Raw genomic sequence first — 25,794 nt, 5'->3', positions numbered from 1 at the left:
CATCCTAAAAATACAGCTAGTTTCAAGCATTAATGTAAAATATACCACAGACACCACACAGTAGTACCTAACGCTTTCTCTCAGTAGTTTAATGTGACTTCCTGACAAATTAAACGTTTTCTTTGACAAAATACGCTCTACTAAAATATGAATAAGTGAAAATGGGATTTTTTTTGAGAAATGAGTTCTCTGATAACATAATGTAAACAACAAATTGAATTTGAAATTTTAATAAAAGGAGGTATCACTGGTATCACCAAAGCCCAAGAAATAGAATTAGTGTCCATAAAAGCATGTCCACTAAATTTGATGGAGCCCTGTGAGGTTCATACTTGTAGGGAAAGTCTTGGACCCGAAGATAGAGCCTGTTAAAAAGATTTTAGAGGAGCAGTAGGACATGGTGGCTGGAGTGCAAGCTTTGGACTCAATTTAGGTCTCAATCCTGGTTTATGAACTTATCAACTGTGGACAAATGATGCCACCATAAGAACTTTGATTTTTTTATTCACAAAATGGGGATAATGAATATTTAACAAATGCTTATACTACTATTGGACACTGTTCTAAGTGCCTAATTTAATCCTCATAACCACCTTATAAGTAAGTTCATTTGTCATATCCATTATACAGATGGAGAAACTGAGCACAGAGAATTTAAGTAACTGATTATTACACAGTAAACAGCTATACTAAAACAGTTGGGATTTAAACAGTTTGGGTTGAGTCTATATCCTTATATGCGGTAGTCTGCTACCTTCTAGGGTTGTTGTGAGATCTAAATGAGAGTATGAAAAATCATTCGTATTTTTACCCAGTACATGACAGGAAGGCAATAAATTATGACGATCATTATGAGTTATTAAGGGAAGACAAAAGAAGGGAAAAGGAGAGGTCTTTATGAGGGTATAGTGTAGACTACAAGGCAAGCCACAGGGTTCAGAAGCTGCTTATCCATATTAAGAAATTTATGTAGAATTGAAATGTAGAGGCAGGCATTTCCAGATGCCTCTGGCAGGCATGGAATAGTGGCAGTACTGCCAGTGGTTGAGAACCACTGTTGAGTGGTAAGAGCAAAGGAAGGGATTGCTGCGAATTGTCAGATATGCCTTAGGGCCAGTGGTTCTCAGCACGTGAGGATCATGCTGAGTGGAAGACACTCCCATGAACATACTCAAAGTTCTACACAATTCCCAGGATCCGGCTTTAAATAACTCCATCTCCATGCCTTTCTCTCCCACTTAAGAAAGTACACTGGTGTACAAACTGCTCTTTTATTATAATTTTGATTCTTCTTCAGTTTGCTAAGAAAAAGATAAATTATTCCTAAATGTCAGCACTTTGCTAACGCTGACAACTTGTGAGGAGAAGACCTCACATTTGATTAGGAAATCCTGCCTTCGATTTAAAAAAAAAATCTTGAAAAGAAAGATGAGTTCCAATGTCAAGGCATTCAAAATGGAATGGAACTATACTGAGACTCTGTCATTATGAATAGTTACAAATAGTTATAAATAATAAAAGGTGGAGGAAGCTGAAGAGACCAACTTGGCTGTACCTGATAGAACTTTGGAAATTTCATATTTTAAATAGTCAAGTCCAGGTAATGAAAGGTCAGGCACATTTCCAAAGGTGAATACAAAGAGGCAACATAAGACTTTAAGAATAGTGTAGAGAAGACCTGTGGCCAAAGTAAACTGAGATTTGTGAAAATGTAAAATAACCCAAAGTGTTTATGTTTTTAATTATATATTTGATATCAAAGTAAGAAGAGGTGGTAGATCTGCAGCATAGGGAACTTTGCGTAATTTTACTGATGGAGAAATTCGAGCTTCTTAACTCTTATTTTGTTTCATCCTTAAACAGCAAGCAGATGGACTTACCTTGAAATAAGAAAGAGTAGACCATATATGACAAAGATTTAAGCCTGGAGTAGGAAAGAAAAATAGTTAAGTGGACATCTGATAGTTAAGAATGAGGTACAGGTGAACTGCTTCCTAGCGTTGTGGAGCTCCTTGAGAGATTCTCAGAGGTATAGGTCTTGGGGCAATGTTTTTTATTGTGTTTTTCATTATTGCATTCCTAAGAACATTTTCCCCCAATTGTCTCTCCCCAATTCCATGGAATTTCAGTGCGCAGATATATTGTATATCTGTTGATGCACAGCATCCCTTTAGTGGGCAACAGACCATTGTAATAGCTAAGAATTATTCTCAAGTCCCCCTCCAAGAACCAGTTTTTGCCCCCATGCATGGTGTAGAGGCTTCATAGAGGACAGGAGAGAAGCCAAGCACCTCCACTTGGGTGATGAATATCCTGATTTTCAGACATAGAAGCATTGCTTTGGGGAAATTATAAAATGGTTTAATGTGACCCCAGTGATGTGATACACCAACCAGCCTGCCCAAAACTTTGTCCTTGATCTTCCCACCATGATTAAGAAAATCAGAAATTTATCTTTATTTTTTCCAATGATTCAATGTTAACTTTTTTCAGGGAGGGTAGGGGGAACCACCCTAGCAAGATTATGCTGTTGGTGGAGGGGGCGGGGGGAAGCACAGCTTTAGTCCTAGGCAAGTGTTCTTAGTTTGATCTTTGAATTCTTTCATGACCTTCCTGGATGATTAAACAAAGTTTAACAAGTATGGGTTATTCAACACATACAAAAGACTTTTTTTTATATATACATTTACACAATACATATATATATATATACATATACATAACATCAGTATTGTATGTGTTTATGTATAAAATGCAACATAATAATAAAAGAAACACTGTACCCACACCCAACTTAAGAAGTAGAATGTTACGAATACCGTTGAAGTTATCCATGAGAATCTCTCTGATTCCATGTCCAAGTATCCTGAATTTATCACTTTTGCATTTTCAAGCACTGTTTTATCACATATGTATGTATTTGTAAAGAATTCAATTTGCTAGTTTATTGAGCTTTATCAAAATAGTGATATTAATCATTAATGTATGATTTATTTTGTGACAAATTTTTTTCTTATTTAAGAGTTAAACATATTGTTGGAAGTGATGGTAGTTCATTCTGTTTTTTTTGTTGTTGTTATATAATATTCCACTGTGTGCTTTTTATCCATCTCCTGTCTCCAGTTTTATTTTGAGCCACACTGCTGTGAGTATTCTATACGTCTCAATGTATAAGGGCAAGAGTTTTTCTTGTATACCTAGGGAAGCACTTGCTAGGTCACTGGGTGACTTATAAGTGAGCAAACACAAATTAATTGTATTAATACAAACATTTAAAAAAATGTTTAGGGAGAAGGTGAGTGGATTGATGGGTGATTTAATAGTAGAGTTAGGGACTTCCCTGGTGGCCCAGTGGTTAAGACTCCACATTCCCAATGCAGGGGCCATGGGTTCGATCCCTGGTCGGGGAACTAAGATCCCGCATGCCACGTGGCAAAAAAAAAAAAAAAAAAAAGTAGACTTAGAAGGGCATTATATGGAGTAGTCTTCTATTCCCAAAAGAGTTGGTGTAGAATAGACTTAAATTCTAAAGAAGTCATTTAAGTCTACATCAGACTTCCTAACTGTGAAGTTTGAGAGATCTCACAACCCAGTGCCAACTTAAGTTATAGCTTTAAAATTTTTTTCAAAACTGTGACAATCATTAATTGTCTGGGATGATTTGGTCATATCCCCTTTTTAGAACAAAAGAGATGGGCTTTAAAATTGTGACAAAGTAATGGTACTAACTGCTCATATCACCCTTGAAAATCACTTTCATTCCTTTGGTGACACACTGTTCAAGCATTCTTATAAGCTTTTTTTTTTTTGGCCACACCATGGGACTTGTGGGATCTTACTTCCCCGACCAGGGATCAAACCTGGGTCCACAGCAGTGAAAGCCCAAGTTTTAACCACTGGACCACCAGAGAATTCCTGTTTCTTAATGAGCTTTTAAGTATGGGATTATGTGACTCTTTGTGATGTAATAAACTTTGTTCTGTTATAACATTAGATAATAATGGTTTTATTGTAAAACAGTGTGAAAATTCACCAGATGTATGTATGAATGTATATATGTGTATATGTATATATGCATGTGTGTGCATGTGTGTATATATGTGTATGTATATATAATATATATATATTTTAACTTAATGTACTGTCTGCATTGGTTGCTTGAAGACTTATATGTAGTATTCTGATTTGCATTTCATTTTACCTTTTTTCCACCTTAAAGTTTCAGACTCTCTGGCTCAATCAGTAATTCAACATCTAAGATGGATAATGCAGAAGGATCTTTTGGGGCAAGATGTCTTTCTAATAGGACCTCCTGGGCCTCTTCGCCGCTCTATTGCTATGCAGTACCTGGTAAGCAATGAATTCTTGTGGATTCCTAAGGGTCTTAACTATGATAAGCTATTTTGTAAATAAATTAAGAATTTACAAAAATATCAGGATTAGTCATTGCTTTAAAAATGTTGACGTTGAAGGGTGATTTGTTTATAAAGCATTTGGAATAAGTTACTTGGGAAGTAAATATACATTTGCCTTTCATAGCTTTAGCAAATGTTGTTGTAAGTAGAAAACCCTCCACTTCCAGTAGGAAAGAGATCTATCTAAATTCAGGCAATGAGTAGCAGATAGAATCAGCAACACTGAGATTACAAAATAAAGTGTAGTTTTATACTATTCAGGAAGCATTCTTTTATCTTCGGTCCACATTTTGAAAAGCCAAATAATTCGGACTTTTTGATGTTATGTGGTCTTTAAAGGGAGCCTGAGGATTACAGAATCTCTCTTATGTGTTAACTTGCACTCGTTTTTGTTTTTGTTTTTTTCTTAAATGAAAAAATAAGTTCAGAGAAATTAAATAACTCACTCAAGCTTTATATGTAAATGATGGAGCTAGACTTCAGATCTCACATTGCTTCCCCTTTCTGACATGTTATCCCCTTAAAGGTTTGTAGTTCTCTGAGTCCGGTTGTGAAGCGAGTTGAAATATTCAAATCTCGACACAAATTTTTAAAAATTTACAGGACTTTTTTTCTACTACTTTGTCAGCGTTAATAGGCATTGCTCTAATGATTCAAGGAAGAACACTATCAGATGAAGTAGGTCTGTCCCAAAGATACTTTTTAGGATGAAGAGAAAAAGCTTACTTAAAGTTTCCTTTTGTAACTTGATATTAAATAATTGATTTCTAAGCTATTGAAATGTACTTCGTGTACTCTTCTATTTCGGTGGTGAATTTATCTTGGTACTCTCAAAATCATGTAGGGCAGGAATGATAAAAATAGAATGGGCATATCAGAAACGAACTCCCTCTGGCTCATAAATTTCATATCTTTTATTTGTTCCTAGAACCAGTTTGTGAGGTACAACGTGCCATCGTAGTATTATCCTCACTTTATTAATCTACAAGGCAGAAGTGTCTTGTCTAAGAATGCAGAGTCAGCCACCGAAAATCCCAGGTCTAGAACCTCTTTAGTTTTAAGATGTGTGCTCACTGGCTGGCTCATTTCAAAGGCCACAATATCTCACTTTGATTTTGTTTCTCGCAAGACTTTGAAGCTTGTTAGAAATGTGGAATGAGCCAGGCTAGGAGATTATAGGAGTCTTGTTGGCTCAAAAATGCAACTCAAGTTTATAAGTACAAAGCTTGTATCTTAAAAAGACAACCACCACCAAACTTTAAATTGTGAATTAGAGCTGAGGCGGCTTTAGGATGTGGAAATACATGGAAGAAAACTTAATAGCCTAAGCTGCCTTCCAAACTCTGCAATGGGTACTGCTGTCATTAGCTATAGGATCCTATGCATAGTAATAGCCAGAGTAGATGACATCTTTAAAGGCAGAAATTTGGGGGCAAGCCTGTTGAACCAATGAGAAATTAAATAGGAATAATTTGATAGTTGCGTTTATTTCATATTTCACTCATATGAAATGAGTTTTGTAGATAGTTCAAAAAAACCTCAACAGACCTCTGCCGCCTCTCCCATCTGCTGCTCCTGGTGCTGTTTGTCAACTTGCTGGTACCACTTCTGTGAAGCAGCAGCTGAGGAGACCTTGGTGCTTGTCTTGGCTGGTGAAGAGTCCCAGGAAACTCAAGACTGAGGATAACATCCTCATTGTGGCAGTTCAGGGTGCTACCGTGGTACAATTTAACAGTAAGAGGTATACACTACTTTGTCAACCAATGTGAATGACAGGGTTTTTCAGTGTGGGAGATCGTATTCAGACAATCAATTAAACAAGACAGGAAGGCGAAGTCAGAAGGAGGTATCTGCTAAAAGAAAACCTGCTACTTAACTCCAAAATTGTGCTCTCGTGGGCAATTCATTCTTTTTTAGAGAAACATCATTTGGTATCACCACATCTTCACCACTATGGTGTATGTTTTCTCTATTTAAAACTTTTCTTTCCACATATACTGAAATTTATGGGTGCATGGGACCCAGCACATTTTAAAAAACTAAATGACAATAATAATATATTTTTATCAACGTCACATGGAGACAAGGTGGAGAAAAAAATCCCATTGTGTGGAAATATCCCCTTTCACCATTAATGGCATGCTCATTCAACATTTTTCTTTATACTCGTCCAGTAAATTAATTTGTTCTTCCTGTTTAGTAAAAACATATTGTATGCCTCATTGGATTGGAGCACGTCATTGCTTTTAATTCAACGTTGTAAAACCAAGGATAATGTTAAAAACTTTTTGTACATAGTTGCTACATATATGGCAAAATTAATTTAGGGATAGATTAATTATTCTAAAAGAAATGGATTCTGGATGGTTTCTCCTTCAAATCAAATGACTTTTTGTGTGTGAAATAATAACCCCCTTACCCCCCTCCTCCTTCTCATCTTACTTCTTCTTTTCCTTCCTGAATAGTTATATATGTGTCTCTCCTGACTATTGATATTTACCTTATTTTCACACTTGTTAAATACCTAACATATTGTATCAATATATAGTTGGTAAACATTGGCTCCTGGAGTAAATTAATTTAAATCACCCTTTAAAAAAAAGATGAACACTACTTACAGAGATGACTATCGTTTGTCTGAAAATCAAATAATAGCCAAATTATTACTCTTGATATTTGAAAAGAACTCTACAGGAGACATTAAGATTTATAAGATCTAATTTTGATTATTATTGCTTAAGTAGTAAGTAATTAAGTCATAAATTATTGTGTACAGTAAAAGTAGAGCTCTGAGGAGAGATATATGCATATTTTGGTTAATGCTGAATTTATTGCATTTTTCTTAAAGCTGAGGCTCAAAAGGCTTTAATCTAGAATTACATTTAAAATTCTCTTCTGTAGAGTGACATTGTCAGATAAGTGGCTCCAAAGCATACGTTGGGAACTTGATTTTTATTTTGGGACATGCTCTGCTCTTCAGGAGTTGACCAAACGGGAGGTTGAATACATCGCCTTATCAAGAGACACCACCGAAACTGATCTCAAACAGCGTCGAGAGATCCGCGCAGGCACGGCTTTTTACATCGATCAGGCAAGTGCTTACCACACTCCAACACGTGATTGTTTACTCCTGGTCTTTAAGAAATTGATTTTTGAAGTAGAAAAAGAGTAACTCATGTAATAGTGAAAGATGGATGTACTGTGCTCTCTCAAGACAGATTTAATTTAGGTTTTTGGTTTTCCTGTTCTTGGAAACGCCTTCTTAGTTTAGCACTAAATAAGAAGGCGTAGTTGAAATGAGTGGTTCTGAAATGTTAGCTAAAGATCAATATGCTGATTTCTTAATTTTCAGTTGCTTCCTATTAATTGCCTATAGAAATTTGTTTTTTTTTAAAAAAGAATTAAGGCGATTTTAATATAGGAAATTCTCTAGCACATTTATTAATGTATTCTCAATATAAAGGTCAAGCTTATAAAGGTTTATTAAACATACTGAAATTAGATATATACTTCCAGGAACTGCAGCTTTTTGGAGAGAGTACTTAGGTGTAGGTTACCAATTAAAATAATATTTTTTGAAAATTATAATGAAGCTTGTTGTACATTTCTTTAAATATATTGCTTAAAATATTAAATATTGTTCTTTGTTAGGAATACCTAATAGAAAAAAGGACAGAGGCTTTAAACATTTCATAGAGAAAAGATTTCAAATAGTCAATAAATTCATGACAAGATGCTTAATCTTCTTGTTAAAAAAATAAAAATTAAAACACTAATGAGCTGCTGTTTTTCCTTCACCTATCAGATTGGTAAAGATTAAATAATTTGCTAATGTCCATTGTTGATGAGGAAGAAGGGATGAGGAATTAGCATTGCTGTTAGTGGGAGCGTAGATTGATGCAATTTTGAAAGAAAATTTGGTGATTATCTATCAAAAGAAAAGAAACATATTTATAGCCAGCAGTAATATTTCTAGCAATTTTTCTTTCCAATGTTATTCACACAAAGCGTGTAAAGTTATATATACAAGGATGTTTATTGTAGCATTGTTTGATATCATATAAAACTGGAAGTGAAAATTATAATGATGTACATTTAGGAGACTAATTAAATAAATAATGGTAAACAGAATTCTCTGTCACCATTTAAAAAAATGAGATGAATCTATAAGAGGTGATAGGAAAGAAGTCCAGGATATATTAATGGAAAAAAAATGAAGTTGCAAGACAGTATATATAATATGGTCCCATTTGTGATTTAGAAAAGAACAAGAAATGTGTAAATATTTGTGTATACATTGAAAATTTCCAGAAGGAAACACAAGAATCAGTAAACAGAGCTGACCTCTGTGGAGGTATGACTGGGCATTTGGGGTGGGGCGAGGAAAGAACATTCATAGTTCTTTAAATTTGAAGCTTTCCCAGGAGTAGTATACACTATTACTTATAATTAAAAGAGTGAAATTGTAAGAAGCACTGAGTGAAAGAATTTTTGGAGACCAGAATATTCACATTGTCACATAGATGACTAATTAATTACAAAAGGAAAAATGTACTTAAAGTGATTTGACAATAACTACCTTAAACATTGGTGAGCAAACTTAGCATCATATGGTGGGAAAATCTGAGAAGTTCAGACTTCCAGCAATTAAAAAAGTAATGCTTTGTGGATGAAGCACAGAAGTGTATTTAAAGAAATCCATTTTATTCACATAATGCCAAATGTTCACTTTATTTCTAGTTATAAATGGGAAAAAATGTACTTTTACAATGCTTGCTTCTTTTCGGGACCCAATGAGGATAAAATGAAGGAGATGGGATTTGAGTTGAGATAGTGGGCAGCTGAGGAGAGAGATTAGAACATGAGACCACAGCCTGTGTAGAGGAGAGGGGATAGGAATATATTTAAGTGACGATGAAAGAACTGGTTTTGTCTGGTCGAGCATGGATTTAAAAACATATTTTTTGAGTGGATTTTATACCTAGATGATGGTTGCAATGCAAAGTAAGAAAGAGAAAGGGATTTTTTGTACGTTGATTATTTTAAAGACAGCTTAAAACTTTGCCTATTCAGAAATCTCAGAAATGGAGTTACTTCAGGTAACTAAGTTTTTTGATTAGCTAAAGATTTATTTCTTGAAGCATAAAATAAATCATTTAGATGAAACTCTGATATTATATTCTCCTTGCCATTCTAAAAAGCATATTTTCAGATGATATCTATTTTACCATTTATAAAATATTTAAAGTGCTATGTAAATGTATGGTAGTATTTTATACTTTCATGTTTTCTTGGTGAATCCTACGTATTATGATAAACATCAGCTGTTTAGGATGCTGTAATGCACTGACACCTTCAGAGCCTGTGATGGAGATATAGGCGTGTTAGTCCTTTCTCTAAGTTGCTTCAGGCTATTTATGAGATTGTATCTGATTTTCACATTTTTTTCTTCTCTCTTATTTGGCAGTTAATATTCCTTACTGTTTGCTCATAATCGGATCCTATCAGTTCCTTGTTTAAATCCATGCAATCCCATCACACCCAGAATAAAATCCAGACCCTTTAACAAGGGCACCACACTCTACAGGACCCAACCTTGTCAACCTCATCTCCTTTCTTCTTTCCCTTGCTTTCTAGACTCCAGCTACAGTGACCTTCTTGTTCTTTTAAAAATAGACCAAGTGCTTTCCAGCCTCAGAGCCTTTGTACCTGATATTTCCTCTGCTTGGAATGACCTTCTCCCAGATCTGTACATTCCTGCCTCCTCGTCATTCAGCTTATAAATTCTCATAACATTCTATAATCACTGATCACGCCCATGCCCTTTCCACATGAACCCTGCTGTCATATGCATAATGTAATCTTCAGAGCACCTGTCACTCTCTAAATTTACCTAATTATTTCTTTGTTTTCATATTGATTGTCTTCCCCACTAGAATGTAACTATTTTGCTTATCTCTGGCACCTAAAAACTGTTTGGAATGTAACTGACGCTTACATTTTATGACAGGTTTCTCCTTTGGTTAATCAACCTTGTTAAAATTTTAAGTGAATTAAGAATAAATAGGCTCTGGATGGGACCAGGGGGCTTTCCAATGGAAAATATATCTGTCCTTTTGACATCTATTTTGAGTCATCAGAATGAATAATTACCATCTGAATTCTAAATATTTGAAGTTACCAATTGATTACCAGCTACTCATGTTTGTTAGAGTGAAAGATCTTTATTTTATTTAGAAATTTCTTTAATATTCTTAACCGTTGACTTTGATGTTTGGGATCAAGGGAAAGGCAGTATCCACATAACCATCAGGTGAGGTTTCCTAATGTAGGTGGGCCAACCTAGATGAGAAATACCTGTGGCCATCTAGTGGGTGCTAAGGAGAAAAAGTTTGGGGTTTTCAGTGTGGTTGACATTGTATGCACAAATGACTGATGTCCAAGTAATTTCTAATTGACATTTCAGCTGGAAACCTTGACAGAACTCCCAAATCCGAGTTGGGGGTCATGGCCATAGACTGCTTTTTTTCATGCAGGATTTTGGATAATTGATGATGAAATGAGAGGTTGAACTCAATTACTACTCTTGAAGATCAGAATTAGGTTAATAATTCTGTAGTAGGGAATTTATATTTTCTTTCAAAATAATGTTTATTTCTTCTGATTAATAAAGTCATAAATGCTCATTTTATAGATATATATGTGTGTGTATACACATATAGTATTTATTAATTAATAAATATTTATTGAAATGACTGCTGTGTGTCTAGGTACAGTGAACAGAAGAAACAAATTCCTCCCATCATAGAGCTTATGTTTTAGTGGGGGAAACAAAATAAACATAGTAAAGAAGGATAGTATAATAGAGCAAGTGATAAAGAGCATAGGGAAGAATATAAAAATTATTTATCTTCCCCTTCAAGACCAACAGTGTGAATATTTTCTGTATTTCTTTCTACGATGCCTATATTCATATCTATTTAATCAAGTGTAGTAATTTTTACAAAAATGGTATACCATGCAGATAAAGTTTTACAGTCTGTTTTTTTTAAAACCTGATATTTTTTTAGGAGCATTTTCCTGTGATATTAGATATCCCTCAAAAATATGACTTTTAGTGTCTGTACAGTATTTCATCAAATAGATGTGACATTATATATTTACTATTCCCATTTTATCTACCTTCCCATGTTGTTGGTCATTCAGGTTCTTTCTGAGTTTTCACTATTATAAATAACTCTTTGGTGAATATCTCTGTACTTAGATCTTGTTATTACCTTGGATGATTTTTTTAGACTTGAATGCTGGAAATATAATCAAAGGGTCTAGACATATTCAAGAGTCTCAATACACATATATCGCCAAATTGCTTTCCAGAAAGGGCGTTCCAACTCATACTCTCATCAGTGTGCACTGAGTGATTGCCTCATGGATTCTTGTCAATATTGAGTATTTCCATATATGTACTTTGCCAAACTGATAGACTTTAATTTGCTTTAAAAAGTACTAACCAGGTTGAATCATTTTTACGTTTATTGGCTATTGCTTCTGTAAGATGTCAATGAACTGAGTGGATATAGAAAAGGAGAGAGATACTGATGAAATAAATAAGTTACCATCTGTCAAGAAAATGTTGACATATACCCCATGTTTGTCTATGTAAATATTTACTGTAACTTATCCACTTGTTAATGTGAAGGTAACTTAAATATTTTTTATGCAATTGTTTTGCTAAATAGATTATAGGAACTTTTTGAAAAGAAAAATAGGTTAAAGAACAGAAATATGAAAATTTATATGACATATTATGACACTTATGGAGAAATAAGGAGATTAAGATTTTTTGCTACCATATTAACTTTCATTTGTCTTTGAAGGTAAAATAACCCAAGAAAAGCCTAAATTGTTGATATTCTAACCCTTATAAATCTATTACTCTATTTTTTTTCCTTACCTTACTTGTTGACATTTTTATCATTAATTCTGTTTATTGTCCTGTGAGCCAAAGAGTCCTGTGTCCAAAGAGCCGGAGAGGAAGACTTTTAAGTCATTATACATTGCTTGCATTTCTCAAATATAAGCTGTTACAAATTAGCTAAGCTACAAATAAATTGTGATTAAGTTTTTATGTCTGGCTGACAGGAGACACTCTATATAGCGTTAATTTGGGGAGTAGAAAGCCAGGATGGGGAACTTCAAATGCTTTTTTTCAACTTTTCTAAACCAGTAACTCTTTTCACACTAGAATCTTGTTAATTTGTTTGACACAATAATGTCAAGTTCCTTAATATACAATATACATATTTAATATTACATATAAAATGCACTTTAAACAATTACATAATATTTTAATGTATTCTCTGTTTCGGATAATTTTTTTTTTTTGCGGTACGCGGGCCTCTCACTGTTGTGGCCTCTCCCGTTGCGGAGCACAGGCTCAGGACGCGCAGGCTCAGCGGCCATGGCTCACGGGCCCAGCCGCTCTGCGGCATGTGGGATCCTCCCGGACCAGGTCACGAACCCGTGTCCCCTGCATTGGCAGGCGGACTCACAACCACTGCGACACCAGGGAAGCCCTCGGATAATTCTTGATTCTCTTTTATTAGTAGAAAAATAAGGATTAACTTTTTTTAATATGCTGCTTAAATGTTACAAGTCACTTAAAGCAACTCTTAATACATTGAATAACAGTGCTATTGATCAGAAGATGAGATTTTTATCTTGTATAAGTGCCGTTTACTTATTTTAGCAAATAGGGAAAAACATTGACTTGTTTTTTGAGAATGATTGAATTCTAGTACCTGCACCAAATCCTTTGCAACCGTATTGTTATAATATGTCCCAGTTGTCACTAGGACAGTTGGAAAAGGTCTCTCTATGTTTACTCTGGCCTCTGTATTAGTCAGAACTCAGGCCGTGGCTCCTTACCATGTTGCCATCTTGCTCAGGCCAACTCTTATCTACTCATATGTTAAATGTTTGACAGACTTTATATAATTCATTTAAAAAGGATCAAGGGAGATAAAAAATAACTTTCATTGAGGGGACCTCTGTTGTGCTAGGTGCTTTATATGACTGCATTTAATCCTCAAAACATCCTTAGGATGGAGGTGACTTCCACATCTTATAGGTGAAATAAGAGTCTTTAGGGGACTATGGTCATACAACTGATAAATAGCAGTGGTAAGATTTGAACCAGGATCTGTCCAGTTCCAAAGTGTAGCTTCTTTCTGTCATATGCTGCTTCCTTGAGAGAGCAGTGATGATGACGATGATGATGACAACTACTCCAAGGATAATAGTATTTGTAATAATAACAGGCAAGTGGTTTTCTTTTTAAGGTTTACTGTGTGCCAGAGGTTATCTCATTTAATCTTTACCATAACCTATGAGATAAGCACCATTACTAGAAAGAAGTGGAGGCTTAGAGAGGAAAGTGACTTATCTAAGTCACCCATAGCAGGTGATAGAGCAACCAAAAATCAATCTGATCCTATTCTGATATTTCAAAATAAAGAACTTGAAATATAAATTTTTTTCATTTTTCTTTGGCTTCTTCAGTGCTGTTACACTGTAACCATTTTGAGTATTTGAAGTTCTTTGGAATCTATTTTCATTAGATCATGACTGTATTAATAATAATTTATATTTTAATAGGTTTTACAGCTTTAAATATTTTTCTAGTACTGCATTGATTCATGAATAGTGGCATTGTACAGTACTTGAGGATATTCTCATTTAGTAAAGGAGGACACAGACCTCCAGATGAATTGTTTGCCTAAGGTCTTTTATCAAATCAGAAGCAAATCTAGAACAGGGCTTAGGCAGTTTATGATTTTAGGTCATGCAGCTGCTTTTATCTTGAACTACTTTGTATCCATGTGTTAGGTGGTTAAAGCTGCTATATGGGGTGCTTTGTCCAGAAGGATCTTTCTGCATTTTTTCTGATTTCTATTTGAGAAATTAGGTCTCTGGAAGTTCTATAGCTTGAAGGGCAGGAAATGAGCCTTATGGTTGATCTAATTTCTACATTGAGGAATGATCACCAGTATTCATTCCACATAAAATATATATGCACTGCTCCCTTCTTTCTTTTTAAATTTCACAAGAAAAGTTATACCACAATTATTTTATTTAAAAATCTGTATAGAAAAGTTTTGAAATATGTGGGCTACATCTCTCATGCTGACAGTTATTGTCAGTTCTGTTTTCATATCAAGTGTGGGCATAGATAAGTATTCTTCATAAAAAAATTCTTTCTAAACTTACATAACAGCGTCTTTTAACTGAATGGTTACATTTTCATTCCATAAACACTAAAAGCCTGCTGTGAGCCAGCTTTGCACCAATATGACATAAAAAAACAGGGTTCTCACTCCTTGAAGACCTAAGAATCCTGCTGGGAAGATTAAACAGGTATATGAGAGAACTAGGAAAACTTCATTGTTGTGTTTCCACACTTTAAGTGTTGAGCAGACAGAGGGCAAAGGGGGCATTAATGCAAGGAGGTTAAGATGCTTGGGCCTCTGTTGGGCCCAAAACTTGTAACCCTTTTTTCTCTCCAGCATCTCCCGTTAAGTCTGAGATTTATAGTCTGGTACAATATGTTGCTGATATATTAAAGTACTTAATGGATTTGCTATTCAGTTGTTTTTAACATCCTTCTTTACAAATATGATCAGACTGCGTTAATAAAGTTTGACAGTACTGATTAAAGTATTTTAATCATTTTATAGACTATTTTAAGAAAGAATCAGGAAGCAAAGAGATCCTAAAATAGTAACGTTTTCTCCTTTTAGCCAATAATTTTGCTTACATTTAAAATTTTTAATTTGCATATGCTCTGGGTATATAACTACATAACCAAAGGGCAAGTTGGGAGGAAAGTTAAAAATCTTGGGTGATCTTTTGCACGTCGATTTTCTTTCATTTTTTTCTAAAAAATTATAGCACTCTTATAAGTTTATAATCCTCTTTTCCTATTCTTATCTTTGAATCCAATTGCACTATAAAGCATCCATCCTCACTGCCAATTAAATGTTGTATAAAATAAATAAATAATTTGACATTGAATTAATAAGAAAAACGTTTGGATTTTTTAAAATTAAATTTTTTTTTTTTTATTGAAGTAGAGTTGATTTACAGTGCTGTGCCAATCTCTGCTGTACAGCAAAGTGACTCAGTTATACAGATACAGACATTCTTTTTTTATACTCTTTTCCATTATGGTTGATCACAGGACATTGAGTATAGTTCCCTGGGCTATACAGTAGGACTTTTTTATTTATGGGAGGATTTATTATTTTTTTTTAATTTTAAAAAAATTATTTATTTATTTATTTAATTTTTGGCTGCATTGGGTCTTTGTTGCTGCACGTGGGCTTTCTCTAGTTGTGGCGAGCAGGGGCTACTCTGTGTTGCAGTGCACAGGCTTCTCATTGCGGTGGCTTCTCTTGTTGCAGAGCATGGGCTCTAGGCATGTAGGCTTCAGTAGTTGCAGCATGCGGGCCCTAGAGTGCGCAGGCTTCAGTAGTTGTGGCTCACAGGCTCTAGAGGGCAGGCTCAGTAGTTGTAGTGCACGGGCTTAGTTGCTCCACAGCATGTGGAATGTTCCTGGGCCAGGGATCGAACCGGTGTCCCCTGCATTGGCAGGTGGATTCTTAACCACTGTGCCACCAGGGAAGTCCCAGTGGGAGGATTTTAAAAATTATTCTTAATAAGGACGCGGTAAACCACGTAATCATGTATCTTGCTGCTGAAATAGATGTTATAGATGGCATGATTCAGTCCCTCTTTTCCAGCAGGTAAAATTTCATCACCTTAAGGACAACTGAGGACTAGACATATTGAGATATGGTGCCTGCTCCAATTAGCTCTTTTAGTAAAGAAGCAGGAAGTAATGAAGGCTCCCATTGGAACGGTGGCAGTGAGAATGAAGCGCGTTCATGGATGCATGAGATATTTAGAGGTTACACTTATATTGTTTGAGGAATCAGAAGTAATGAATACCGGATGGCAGGAGAATCAGTGAAACTTTAATTGAAATAGACATTAGGAGGAGGGCCTGGTTTAGGGAAGAAGTCATGAGCTCGATTTGATTAAGCATGTTGAGTTTGAACAATCCTTATGGAGATATTTTTAAAAGGTATTTGGAAATGTGAGCATGGAGCTCAGGAGAAAGGCTAGGGTCACACAGTATATTCCTCAAGAATAATGAAATAAAATGGAAAAGTCTTATCTATTGTTGTTATACTTAACATAGCAGATAACAGAGCACCTGCCATGTAATTAATACTCAATGAATGAATAAGAATATGTGGGTGTAGGTTTGATCTTTGCCAGTGGAATAACCAATGAGAAAAGAGGCGGGGGGAAGGTTAAGAATAAAATCTTGGGAAACACTTGCCTTTTAGAGGACAGGAGGCAGAGGGAGGGCTGGGGAAAGCCAAGGGGAAACCAACCTGGTAAATGTTCATGGAAGATAAAGCACAAGAGAGGATCAACAGAAGAGGATTGAAGGACAGGAGAACACAAAGATCAAGAAAAAGCTTGATTTTTGGCAGTTTTATTTTTGGTACCTTCAAGTGAGCAATTTCAGTAAAATAAGGGTGATGGATGCTTATTAGAGGCAGTTAGTATGTGGACTATTTTCAAGAGGCTTGAAAATAAAGGAGAAGAAAATGGGAGCATATTAAGAGGTATCAGAAGACTGTAGATTTTCTTAAAGTACAGACATGTATGTAGAAGAAAAGGAATCTGAAAATGCAAATAAGATATATGGTATAGTTGACGGAAGGTTTTGGAGGAGGTGAGAGGGAATGCCATAAGGTCAGAGTACAGAGAGCTAGTCTTGGAAGGGTAGGAGTGATCGTCAAAGACAAAGTTCCTCCTCCTAATCATTTGAATATGCTCAAGTCTTTGCATCATTAAAAAAAATGACTGCTGCTACACTGTCCCCAGCTCCATCTCCCTTTCTATCAACAGGTCCCTCCCTTCTTCTCTTCATGGCCAGTTATTTTGTAGAATGTTGCTCGGTATGGGTTTGTCTGGTGTTTCCTCATGATTTGGTTAAGATCATGCATTTTTTTTTTTTTTTTAGCAATAATGTGAAGTTGATACATTTCATTGCTGTATGTTAACTGATCACTTGGTTAAGGTGGTATCTACCAGGTTCCTTCACTGCCGTGTTATTTTTTCCCTTTGTCGCTTATAAATATCTTGTTGGGGGAGATTTTCTTGAGTCTTTGCAAATATCCTGTTTCTCGTCATACCCTTTTTTTTTTTTTTTTTCCTGATACGCGGGCCTCTCACTGTTGTGGCCTCTCCCGTTGCGGAGCACAGGCTCCGGACGTGCAGGCTCAGCGGCCATGGCTCACGGGCCCAGCTGCTCCGTGGCATGTGGGATCTTCCCGGAACGGGGCACGAACCCGTGTCCCCTGCATCAGCAGGCGGACTCTCAACCACTGTGCCACCAGGGAAGCCCTTTCATCATACTCTTACCCACTAATTTTACCATCCATTGATGATTGTTGCTTCCAACAGTTATTACTATGGTGTGTGCCAAATCGTGACTTTCTATTTCTATCCCTCATTCAGAGTAGAGGTTCTTAACTTGAGGTCTCTACTGTAGACATATACCTGTGTGCATTTTACTCTGGAGAAGAGGTGCAGCATTTATTTATCAGGTTTTCAAGAGGTCTTTTTCTATCCATCACTCCTTTTCAACTATATGATCACAGCACCTAACTCCATTAAGGTAGATGAAAGGAATCCTTTGTGTATTTGACTTCTGCTTCTGATCTCTCTCTGTAGCTTATTCCAGATTCCTCTGGAAAGGTGCAATGCATAATTGACCAAGGTCTCCTGGAGTAAATAAAAGCAGATGCAGTGTCTGTTGTCCTATGTTGTCAAGATTTTGTCTTTCCTGGCCCACAGTTGGGAAACCACTAAATTTTGATATACATATCTCTAGTTTCATCTCAGAAAACATGTATTGTCATCTCTATGAAATGTTTAAAAATTAAATACAGGGCTTGCCTGGTGGTGCAGTGGTTGAGAGTCTGCCTGCCGATACAGGGGACACGGGTTTGTGCCCTGGTCCGGGAAGATCCCACATGCCGCGGAGCGGCTAGGCCCATGAGCCATGGCCGCTGAGCCTGCGTGTCTGGAGCCTGTGCTCCGCAACGGGAGAGGCCACAACAGTGAGAGGCCCGCATACCGCGAAAAAAAAAAAAAAAAAAAGTTATATACAATATTTAGTCTGTTCTATAACTAAGATAGATAAAAATTTTAGTTTTTTAAATATAATATTGCCACAAGTTGTGATAACTTAGTTTTCTTTCTTTTTTTTTTTAAATTGAGATATAGCTGAGTTTCTTTTTATTATGAGCTGTGTTTTCTTGGAGTAAATAGATTCTTGTGAAAGAAAGCTTAATTGAGACCTTATTTGAAACATGAATTTTTATAAGAAGTAGTTTATGTTTTATTTTTAATGTTCTGGAAGCCATTTCTATAAATTTGTCCTTTTCTCAACTAGCAAAAATGAGATTCTTATTTTTTTTGTTCTTTAGGAGATACTAAGTCACTTCTATCCATGCATTTAAAAAAAATAAAGCTGCTACCACAAGGTAGTCAGTTTTGTAGGTTTATTCATGAATTGATCTTATTTTTAAAATAGGATGATCATCTTGAGTCCAATTGTGGTTTTCATAAAAGTTTATTTTTTTATGATAGTACATAGACACTTGAAATGAATTCTGCAATATAGTGCAAAATTCAACAGCTTATTAAAAGGAGGCTTGATTAAGCAATGTCTGTGTTTTTTGCACAGTTGGAAAGTCAATGCTTTGCTATTTGAGAAATTTCTTTGTATATTTAGTCTCTAAAAAAAAATAGAGATAGTCTTTTTCCTCCCTTCAGATATTCAGATTGTTTGGGAGTGAATTACTATAGGGAAAATTAAATTTTAAGCAAAGGGGTCAGTATAAAACAGACAGATTTTTCTAGTAAAGCAGTATGGTATATATAAGCATGGGGGAAATCTCAACCAGTTCACTGTTATACAAATACCACGTGTGTGGCAACTAATATCAGGAAAAGTATTGGAATGATAAATGCCATACTGTGGTAGACATATATGTTAAGTTAAGGAGCTTGGGCTTAGAAGGGAGGAGATCTGAGACTTAAGGAGGGCCTGAATTAGAGGAGTGGTAGAAGGAATGAGTTCCAGAAATATTAAAGAAGTCCAATCAGCAGGACATGGTGATAAATTGAATGTAGGAGATGAGATAGGAATCGAGGACCTGGCATGGGTGTATGGTGCTCCCACCTTAAACAGAAAGATAAGAGAAAGAGAAGGTTTGGGGGGAAATCTGATGTGTTCAGTGTTGTACAAGAGAGCCTGAGGTGCTTCTAGAGTCTGGTTGGAGACATCCATGTGACAGGACTATGTGGTGGGGCTTGCGGGGAGCCTGAGGTTGAGAGTTGTTAGCATAACAGTGGTGGTTGCAACTATGTGATTAAGTATGATTACTCAGGCCAGACCTTACAGAATAAGAAGAGTTTGGGGTTAAAGATGTAGTTCTGGCACCACCTACATGGAATGGGCAAGCAGAAAAGAAAGTTTTTTTTTAAGAGAATACAGTGCCATAAAGACCAAAAAAGGAGACTTCTAAGGAGAGAGCGATAACATAAATTTAACAGCATTAATCCTAGTCATGTTGTTAAGTACACAGGAGAAATGTCACTGAGGTTTTCTTTTTTTTTTTTTTTTAAATATTTATCTATTTGGCTGCACCAGCTCTTAGTTGCAGCACATGGGATCTTCATCGCCGCATGCGGGATCTTTTAGTTGCGGCATGCGGGATCTTTAATTGTGGTATGCGTGATCTCTAGTTGCGGCATGCGGGATCTAGTTCCCTGACCAGGGATCGAACCCGGGACCCCTGCATTGGGAGCGTGGAGACTTAGCCACAGGACCACCAGGGAAGTCGCGAGATTTCCTTTTTTTTTTTTTTAAAGCAGATTTTCAAGCATTTTGACCAAAAGGTAGATTTTTCTATTTTGTTCAGCATCTATCAGTTAAAGAAAGAGTTTTTTCACATCTTCAGTACTTTTTAAAAAATTATATTTTTCCTGCTTCTTACCATTTGGGGCCTACTTTATTTCCTATTTTTCTCTATTTCTAATTTTCTTAAACTTGGAAGACTTATAGGACTATGGTTATGATCAACCTGCTGTAGGCCAATGTAAAACCTGACTCTTTTCTGTTTTGGTAAGTTGTTAATGTTGTCAGCATCGAACATGACACTAAATCTGAATCCATTTTGATGGTGACTCATTTAAAACATCACAGTCTTTTTTTCCTTTTTTTAAAATTTTTATTGGAGTATAGTTGCTTTACAATGTTGTGTTAGTTTCTACTGTACAGCAAAGTGAATCAACTATATATGTATACATATATCACCATATCCCCTCCCTCTCGTGTCTCCCTCCCACCCTTCCTATCGCACCCCTCTAGGTGGTCACAAAGCACCGAGCTGATCTCCCTGTGCTATGCAGCTGCTTCCCACTAGCTATCTATTTTACGTTTGGTAGTGTATATATGTCAGTGCCACTCTCTCACTTTGTCCTAGCTTACCCTTATCCCTCCCTTTGTCCTCAAGTCCATTCTCTACGTCTGTGTCTTTATTCCTTTCCAGCCCCTAGGTTCTTCATAACCATTTTTTTTTTTAGATTCCATGTATATGTGTTAGCATACGGTATTTGTTTTTCTCTTTCTGACTTATTTCACTCTGTATGACAGACTATAGGTCCATCCACCTCATCACTACAAATAACTCAATTTCGTTTCTTTTTATGGCTGAGTAATATTCCATTGTATATATGTGCCACATCTTTATCCATTCGTCTGTTGATGGACACTTAGGTTGCTTCCATGTCCTGGCTATGGTAAATGGAACTGCAGTGAACATTGTGGTACATGACCCTTTTTGAATTACGGTTTCTCAGGGTATATGCCCAGTAGTGGGATTGCTGGGTCATATGATAGTTCTATTTTTAGTTTTTTAAGGAACCTCCATACTGTTTTCCATACTGGATATATCAATTTACATTCCCACAAACAGGGCAAGAGGGTTCCTATTCCTCCACACCGTCTACAGCATTTATTGTTTGTAGATTTTTTGATGATGGCCATTCTGACTGTTGTGAGGTGATACCTCATTGTAGTTTTGATTTGCATTTCTCTAATGATTAGTGATGTTGAGCATTCTTTCATGTGTTTGTTGGCAGTCTGTATTATCTTTTTTGGAGAAATGTCTATTAAGGTCTTATGCCCATTTTTGGATTGGGTTGTTTGTTTTATTGATATTGAGCTGCGTTAGCTGCTCGTAAATTTTGGAGACTAATCTTTTGTCAGTTGCTTCATTTACAAATATATTCTCCCATTCTGAGGGCTGTCTTTTGGTCTAGTTTATGGTTTCCTTTGTTATGCAAAATGTTTTAAGTTTCATTAGGTCCCATTTGTTTATTTTTGTTTTTATTTCCATTTCCCTAGGAGGTGGGTCAAAAAGGATCTTTCTGTGATTTATGTCTTAGAGTGTTCTGCCTATGTTTTTCACAAAGAGTTTGATAGTGTCTGGCCTTACATTTAGGTCTTTAATCCATTTTGAGTTTCTTTTTGTGTATGGTGTTGGGGAGTGTTCTAATTCCATTCTTTTACATGTAGCTGTCCAGTTTTCCCAGCAGTACTTATTGAATAAGCTGTCTTTTCTCCATTGTATAGTCTTGCTTCCATTATCAAAGATAAGGTGACCATATGTGTGTGGGTTCATCTCTGGGCTTTCTATCCTGTTCCATTGATCTATATTTCTGTTTTTGTGCCAGTGCCATACTGTCTTGATTACTGTAGCTTTGTAGTATAGTCTGAAGTCCAGGAGTCTGATTGCTCCAGCTCTGTTTTTCTTTCTCAAGATTGCTTTGGCTATTCGGGGTCTTTTGTGTTTCCATACAAAGTGTGCAATTTTTTGTTCTAGTTCTGTGAAAAATGCCACTGGTAGTTTGATAGGGATTGCATTGAATCTGTAGATTGTTTTGGGTAGTGTAGTCATTTTCACAGTGTGGATTCTTCCAATCCAATAACATGGTATATCTCTCCATCTGTTTGTATCATCTTTAATTACTTTCATCAGTGTCTGATAGTTTTCTGCATACAGGTCTTTTGTCTCCTTAGGTAGGTTTATTCCTAGGTATTTTATTCTTTTTATTGCAGTGGTAAATGGGAGTGTTTTCTTGATTTCACTTTCAGATTTTTCATCATTAGTGTGTAGTAATGCAAGAAATTTCTGTGCATCAATTTTTTGTCCTGCTACTTTACCAGATTCATTGATTAGCTGTAGTAGTTTTCTGGTAGAATCTTTAGGAATCTCTTCGTATTGTACCATGTCATCTGAAAACAGTGACAGCTTTACTTCTTCTTTTCCCATTTGGATTCCTTTTATTTCTTTTTCTTCTCTGATTGCTATGGCTAAAACATCCAAAACTATGTTGAAAAATAGTGGTGAGAGTGGGCAACCTTGTCTTGTTCCTGATCTTAGTGGAAATGGTTTCAGTTTTTCACCATTGAGAATGAAGCTGGCTGTGGGTTTGTCATATATGGCCTTTATTATGGTGAGGTAGGTAGCCTCTATGCCTACTTTCTGGAGGGTTTTTATCACAAATGGGTGGCGAATTTTGTCAAAAGCATTTTCTGCATCTGTTGAGATGATCATATGGTTTTTATCCTTCAGTTTGTTAACATGGTTTATCACATTGGTTCATGTGCGGATATTGAAGAATCCTTGCATTCCTGGGATTAACCCTACTTCATCATGGTGTATGATCCTTTTAATGTGCTGTTGGATTCTGTTTTCTAGTATTCTGTTGAGGATTTTTGCGTCTTTGTTCACCAGTGACATTGGCCCGTAGTTTTCTTTTCTTGTGACATCTTTGTCTGGTTTTGGTATCAGGGTGATGGTGGCCTTGTAGAATGTGTTTGCCAGTGTTCCTCCCTCTGCTATAGTTTGGAAGAGTTTGAGCAGGATAGGTGTTAGCTCTTCTCTAAATGATTGGTAGAATTCTCCTGTGAAGCCATCTGGTCCTGGGCTTTTGTTTGTTGGAAGATTTTTAATCACAGTTTCAGTTTCAGTGCTTGTGATTGGTCTGTTTATATTGCCTATTTCTTCCTGGTTCAGTCTCAGACGGTTGTGCTTTTCTAAGAATTGGTCCATTTCTTCCAGGTTGTCCATTTTATTGGCATAGAGTTGCTTGTAGTAATCTCTCATGATCCTTTGTATTTCTGCAGTGTCAGTTGTTACTTCTCCATTTTCATTTCTAATTTTGTTGACGTGAGTCTTGCTTTTTTTCTTGATGAGTCTGACTAATTGTTGTTTATCTTCTCAAAGAACCAGCTTTTAGTTTTATTGATCTTTGCTATCATTTCCTTCATTTCTTTTTCATTTATTTCTGATGTGATCTTTATGATTTCTTTCCTTCTGTTAACTTTCTGGGCTTTTTTTTTTTGTTCTTTCTCTAATTGCTTTAGGTGTAAGGTGAGGTTGTTTATTTGAGATTTTTCTTGTGTCGAGCTATGCTTGTATTGCTATAAACTTCCCTCTTAGAACTGCTTTTGCTGCATCCCATAGGTTTTGGGTCGTCATGTTTTGTCATTTGTTTCTAGGTATTTTTTGATTTCCTCTTTGATTTCTTCAGTGATCTCTTGGTTATTTAGTAGTGTATTGTTTAACCTCCACGTGTTTGTATTTTTACAGATTTTTTCATGTAATTGATGTCTAGTCTCGTAGCGTTGTGGTCAAAAAGATACTTGATACAATTTCAATTTTCTTAAATTTACCAAGGCTTGATTTGTGACCCAAGATATGGTTTATCCTGGAGAATGTTCCACGAGCACTTCAGAAGAAAGTGTATTCTGTTGTTTTTGGATGGAATGTCCTATAAAAATCAATTAAGTCCATTTTATTTAATGCGTCATTTAAACCTTGTGTTTCCTTATTTATTTTCATTTTGGATGATCTGTCCATTGGTGAAAGTGGGGTGTTAAAGTCCCCTACTAGGATTGTGTTACTGTCGATTTCCCCTTTTATGGCTGTTAGCATTTGTCTTATGAATTGAGCTGCTCCTGTGTTGGGTGTTTAAATATTCACAATTGTTATATCTTCTTCTTGGATTGATCCCTTGATCATTATGTAGTGTCCTCTCTGTCTCTTGTACTTGTCTTTATTTTAAAGTCTATTTTGTCTGATATGAGAATTGCTACTCCAGCTTTCTTTTGATTCCCATTTGTATGGAATATCTTTTTCCATCCTCTCACTTTCAGTCTGTATGTGTCCCTAGGTCTGAAGTGGGTCTGTTGTAGAGCATATACGCGCGTCTTGTTTTTGTATCCATTCAGCCAATCAGTGCCTTTTGGTTGGAGCATTTAATCCATTTACATTTAAGGTAATTATCGATATGTATGTTCCTATTACCATTTTCTTAATTGTTTTGGGTTTGTTATTGTATGTCTTTTCCTTCTCTTGTGTTTCCTGCCTAGAGAAGTTCCTTTAGCATTTGTTGTAAAGCTGGTTTGGTGGTGCTGAAGTCTCTTAGCTTTTGCTTGTCTGGAAAGGTTTTAATTTCTTCATCGAATCTGAATGAGATTCTTGCTGGGTAGAGTAATCTTGGTTGTAGGTTTTTCCCTTTCATCACTTTAAATATGTCCTGCCACTCCCTTCTGGTTTGCAGAGTTTCTGCTGAAAGATCAGCTGTTAACCTTATGGGGTTTCCCCTGTATGTTATTTATTGCTTTTCCCTTGCTGCTTTTAATATTTTTTCAGTGTATTTAATTTTTGATAGTTTGATTAACACGTGTCTTGGCATGTTTCTCCTTGGATTTATCCTGTATTGGCCTCTCTGTGCTTCCTCGACTTGATTGACTCTTTCCTTTCCCATATTAGGAAAGTTTTCAACTATTATCCCTTCAAATATTTTCTCAGTCCCTTTCTTTTTCTCTTCTTCCTCTGGGACCCCTATAATTCAAATGTTGGTGTGTTTAATGTTTTTTCCAGAGGTTTCTGAGACTCTCCTCAATTCTTTTCATTCTTTTTTCTTTATTCAGCTCTGTGGTAGTTATTTCCAATATTTTCTCTTCCCAGTCCCTTATCTGGTCTTCTGCCTCAGTTATTCTGCTATTGATTCCTTCTAGAGAATTTTTAATTTCATTTGTTGTGCTGTTCATCATTGTTTGTTTGCTCTTTAGTCCTTCTAGGTCCTTGTTAAACATTTCTTGTATTTTCTCCATTCTATTTTCATGATTTTGGATCATCTTTACTATCATAACTCT

At 36.0% G+C, this 25,794-nt stretch overlaps 1 protein-coding gene across 3 annotated transcripts in view; it reads left to right on the top strand.

Annotated features, from left to right (window-relative positions):
* VWA8 (von Willebrand factor A domain containing 8) overlaps window positions 1–25,794 on the top strand; it is a 364,128-nt gene that overhangs the window by 38,461 nt on the left and 299,873 nt on the right. For all 3 annotated transcript variants that reach the window (XR_016388682.1, XM_022574923.2, XM_022574922.2), the window contains exons 3-4: window positions 4,220–4,350; window positions 7,396–7,506. Coding sequence is in view for 2 of the 3 variants with exons in the window: in XM_022574923.2 (XP_022430631.1) it covers window positions 4,220–4,350; window positions 7,396–7,506 (242 nt within the window). In the remaining variant the exon portion in view is untranslated. The remainder of the gene's footprint in view (window positions 1–4,219; window positions 4,351–7,395; window positions 7,507–25,794) is intronic.

This window comes from Delphinapterus leucas, chromosome 18 (assembly GCF_059928025.1).
Source record: "Delphinapterus leucas isolate spDelLeu-1000000601 "Yukka" chromosome 18, BTC_Dleu_Yukka2, whole genome shotgun sequence".
In the NCBI taxonomy this organism is placed as follows: domain Eukaryota; kingdom Metazoa; phylum Chordata; class Mammalia; order Artiodactyla; family Monodontidae; genus Delphinapterus; species Delphinapterus leucas.
This window is presented reverse-complemented; position numbering and strand designations above follow the sequence as displayed.